The 3,669-nt window shown below is 40.5% G+C and overlaps 1 protein-coding gene across 1 annotated transcript; it reads left to right on the top strand.

Moving 5' to 3' along the window:
* Window positions 1–1,695: 1,695 nt before the first annotated feature.
* Window positions 1,696–2,465, top strand: LOC121911803 (cystatin-like). Its single transcript, XM_042433665.1, has 3 exons — window positions 1,696–2,069; window positions 2,152–2,259; window positions 2,352–2,465. Exons 1-3 carry the CDS (start codon window positions 1,860–1,862, stop codon window positions 2,448–2,450), a joined length of 417 nt encoding a protein of 138 aa, XP_042289599.1. The 5' UTR covers window positions 1,696–1,859; the 3' UTR covers window positions 2,451–2,465.
* Window positions 2,466–3,669: the final 1,204 nt, after the last annotated feature.

Here is a 3,669-nt window from a genome sequence, read left to right as displayed (position 1 = left end):
GTGATGCTACAACAGCATCTCCGAATTTAAATCTAAATTACAGACTATATTATTGCTTCCTTTCCACTAATCCCCATTTCGCCCCCAATATCTTCCAGGGCCCATCCACCAGAACCAGCAGTCCTCCTGTTTTGGCCGTCACAGCTCCCTGGCTTCAAGATTCTCTCGTGCTGCGAGTCTGCAAACATGACCTTAAGATCGGCAACAAACACACCAACCACAGTATATTATATGATGAGATGAGAGATCTACAAAGAAAGAACACACCTCTTTTCTTGTTTGTACATACAATAATTAGAATTAAATGCAATTAATAAACCAAATGTAAACTAAAGGGTCACCCCTCTGCAAAACTATCACTCTCTTATTGACAAGTCTTTTAATAGGCTTTTTTTTCCACATAAGACATTTTGAAAAAAGATCAAAACATTTGCACACTTATCTTTGTAAGTTATGGAAGATATTTTCACATGTCACAAGAACAAAAGCTCAGGTTTAATTAATAAAAACTCATGATGGTTGAAGTCCACTTAGTTGCTTCAGTTTCAGGGTCCTCGTTTTGTGTATGCTGGCTCACTGTCAAGACTTACTGGGGCTCTTGAATAGAGTATTGTCAATGTTATTAGTAACACCTGTGCAAAGGCGTATTCAGTGACTGTAGGACTAACGCTACACAACAAGTAAATCTAAGTTGTTAAGGTTTTCCTGAATGAAAGATTAACTTGTGAAGAAATGAGGATCATTGTCAACGTAGAGTTATTTGTACTGGAAGAAACAAAAATTCACTTTTTTTTTCTTTGATAAAGGAAAAATGTTTGATGTTAAAATATTAATAAATAGTTCACAACAAAGTGGATGGACGATTCAGCTTTATGTTTGGGATCATTGTGTTTTTTTGTGTGTTTTCTTTTTCTTTTCTTTTTTTCCAATTTAACCAAGTGGCCATTCTCATGCAGGTTTTCCTCCAGGATCTCTATGTATTTTGCTCCATTTATTTGCCCCTTAAAATGTAATTTTTTTTTTTGCCAAGACACTTGCTAACCAGCAGATGGATCTTCCACATACTGTTGTGCACAATTTAAAATAAATCTGTCACACTTTGTTTACATACAGGTGACCTCCATTCGGCTTAAGTATGTGACTTCTAAACACAATTGGCAACACTGATGGTATAATGGGTGTGGGCACCTTTAGGTTTCTTTTTTGTTGTTTAATGTATTTAATGTAGATAAATATGTGAACAGGTTGTTTTCATTTTTGTTGTGTTAATATTTAATCTGTTGATCAGTGTGAAAAAATCCCAATTATAGTGATTCAGTGTTGTAAAACAATAACACTACTAATACTGTTGTAATACTTTTCTTTCCTTTCACGTAGTAATAATTTCATGTAATTTAGGCCCTTCATTGAAAAAAAAAACATCACATGAATGTTGAATATACTGCTGTCTCACCTAATGATTAAATTAAGATCACACCTGTGCTTAACATATTGTATATAATCTTTATGTAGTCCGAGAAGGGTCACTGGAGACCGAGACTTTTCTGTATTTCTCTTAATAAATAAACTGTAATCAGTTGTTCCCATACTTGAAATTTTATAGATTTTATTTGTCTGTCAGTTGTAATACGTTAGTCTGCTTTCCACCAGCGGCACCACCTTCACGGCAGCTTAGCAACGCGGTTGCTGCGCAACACAAGTCGGACTGGTGATTTTTCTGTTCGGTTCATATTTTAATTAACAGCAAACAGGTGTGCGGTTCCTGCCTTATTTCACCCGGGCTTTGAACACGAAAAGAGTCCAAATTTCCAACTGGGATTCACCTGTTCGCAACTTTGAAACAACTTGTGGGGTTTAGGATGTTGGTGTGGTTTTGTATTGTCGTTTGTGCTTCGGCCGGTCGGTTTGTGACGGCTGGACAAGTGATGGTGGGTCAGCCTCACCGTGTCCCAGCAAACAACACCAAAGTTTTGACGGCAGCACGGTTTGCTGTGGTTGAATTCAACAGAGCCAACGCTGAGGACCAGTTCGCTTACAAAATTGTGAAGATAAAATCGGCCAAAATTCAGGTAAAACTTAATTCGTGTGTCTGCGTTGTTATAAATATGTGCACAGATGGCTGTAATACGTGAGCCCTGCTGTTTCCTGTAGGTTGTAGCGGGAATAAACTACATCCTGGATGTGAAGCTGAGACGTACAATGTGCAAGAAAAGCGACACGGCTGACAGTCAACAATGTGTTTACCACTCTGAACCCAAGGCAAGTTCAAGTATTTAGCTGCTGCAAAAGTCACCTTATTTTATGTACCAGTTGTCAGTGTGTATATTATTTAAAAAGTTTATTTATTACAGGAGCTTCAGTGCCTCTTCATCGTTACAGAAATCTCCTGGGAAGATTCACTTGTACTTGCTCAAAAGAAGTGTCACCTACAAAACTATGCTGCCAAGTAAATAATTATCATTTGAGTTTTTTTTGTGTGTGTGTTCATCTCAACTTTCAGAAAACTTATGAAATAGTGCTTATACTGTGCACACACCCTGCATTTATAACATCATGTTCATAAACCAGTGATTTCACTGGCTCCCAGAGATGCCACATCAACACTGAGTTGAATAAGTTCAGTGACCTGCACTCAACTCTGTATTGTATAGGGCGAAAAATGGCATAATTATTCCAGTGAGTGACCGGGGACAGCTTTACTGTGCCTCATCTCTCAGTGTGTGTCCTGGCAGCTGTAAGGCTCTGGTTGCGTGTCAAGCTTGGTCAGACACATGGCTGCTAAACAGAGACGAGGCTGCACCTCTTCCACACTTACTACCTCAGTCTCCAGAAGGGCCCTGTATGGAGGATTACAGGCATTTTCAGATTACTGCTCAGCAAGACTGAACTGTCTGCTGCTCTGACCCCTTTTTTTTTTCTAACAGGGGGAAATAGAAATAGCTCACTGATGATGTGCAAATAAACACACAATGCGGGGTGGAAATTATATCAAATACTGTATGAGGATGTGTATATATGTGGGGCAGCAGAGGTGTTTCTAGATATTCGATCTACTACAATTATAGGGCTTTTTTCCCTCCTTCAACCACATTTCGACATAACTCTTTTAAGCGAATGAACTGAGAAAACTCGGATTAGTGACTGACAAGATGTAAAAAATAGGAGCTATTGCTTGTTAAGTGGCGTGGGGGCAAAAGGGGCTACGTCTGTTTGGCTTTGATTACAGTAAACAGCCGTATGGATAAGCGGTTCACACATACCCTCTCACCCTGCCCATAATGTCTCTAATCATGGATGTCTTAATCAAACTGAGCAAAACATAAAGAATTGGCTGGCACAGTGGATTAGGTAGCAGGGGTTAGGAATGTGGGGGAAGGGGGATACTCCTTAATGTGGGATGACTAACATCGAAGCTCCGGTGCCAGGAGTATGCCCTGTCCATCTGCCATTCCACTCACCCACCCACCCACTGACACACTAACAGGTGCGTGCGCGCAGATACACGTGTGCTTTTCTGTGCACACGCTCGCATACTCCACCCTGCACTCTGGCCCTACCCCTGTCCTCACTTAGCCTGGGCAGCAGATGGTGAGGGGTAAGGCTTGTATCCCCGACCCCACCTCCTCCCAGCTCCAAGCCACCAGCCCATCACCCCCTATTTTTTTTTTC

This window comes from Thunnus maccoyii, chromosome 14 (assembly GCF_910596095.1).
Source record: "Thunnus maccoyii chromosome 14, fThuMac1.1, whole genome shotgun sequence".
NCBI lineage: Eukaryota > Metazoa > Chordata > Actinopteri > Scombriformes > Scombridae > Thunnus > Thunnus maccoyii.
The sequence above is the reverse complement of the archived record's forward strand: the minus strand, read 5'-3'. Positions and strand labels throughout refer to the sequence as shown.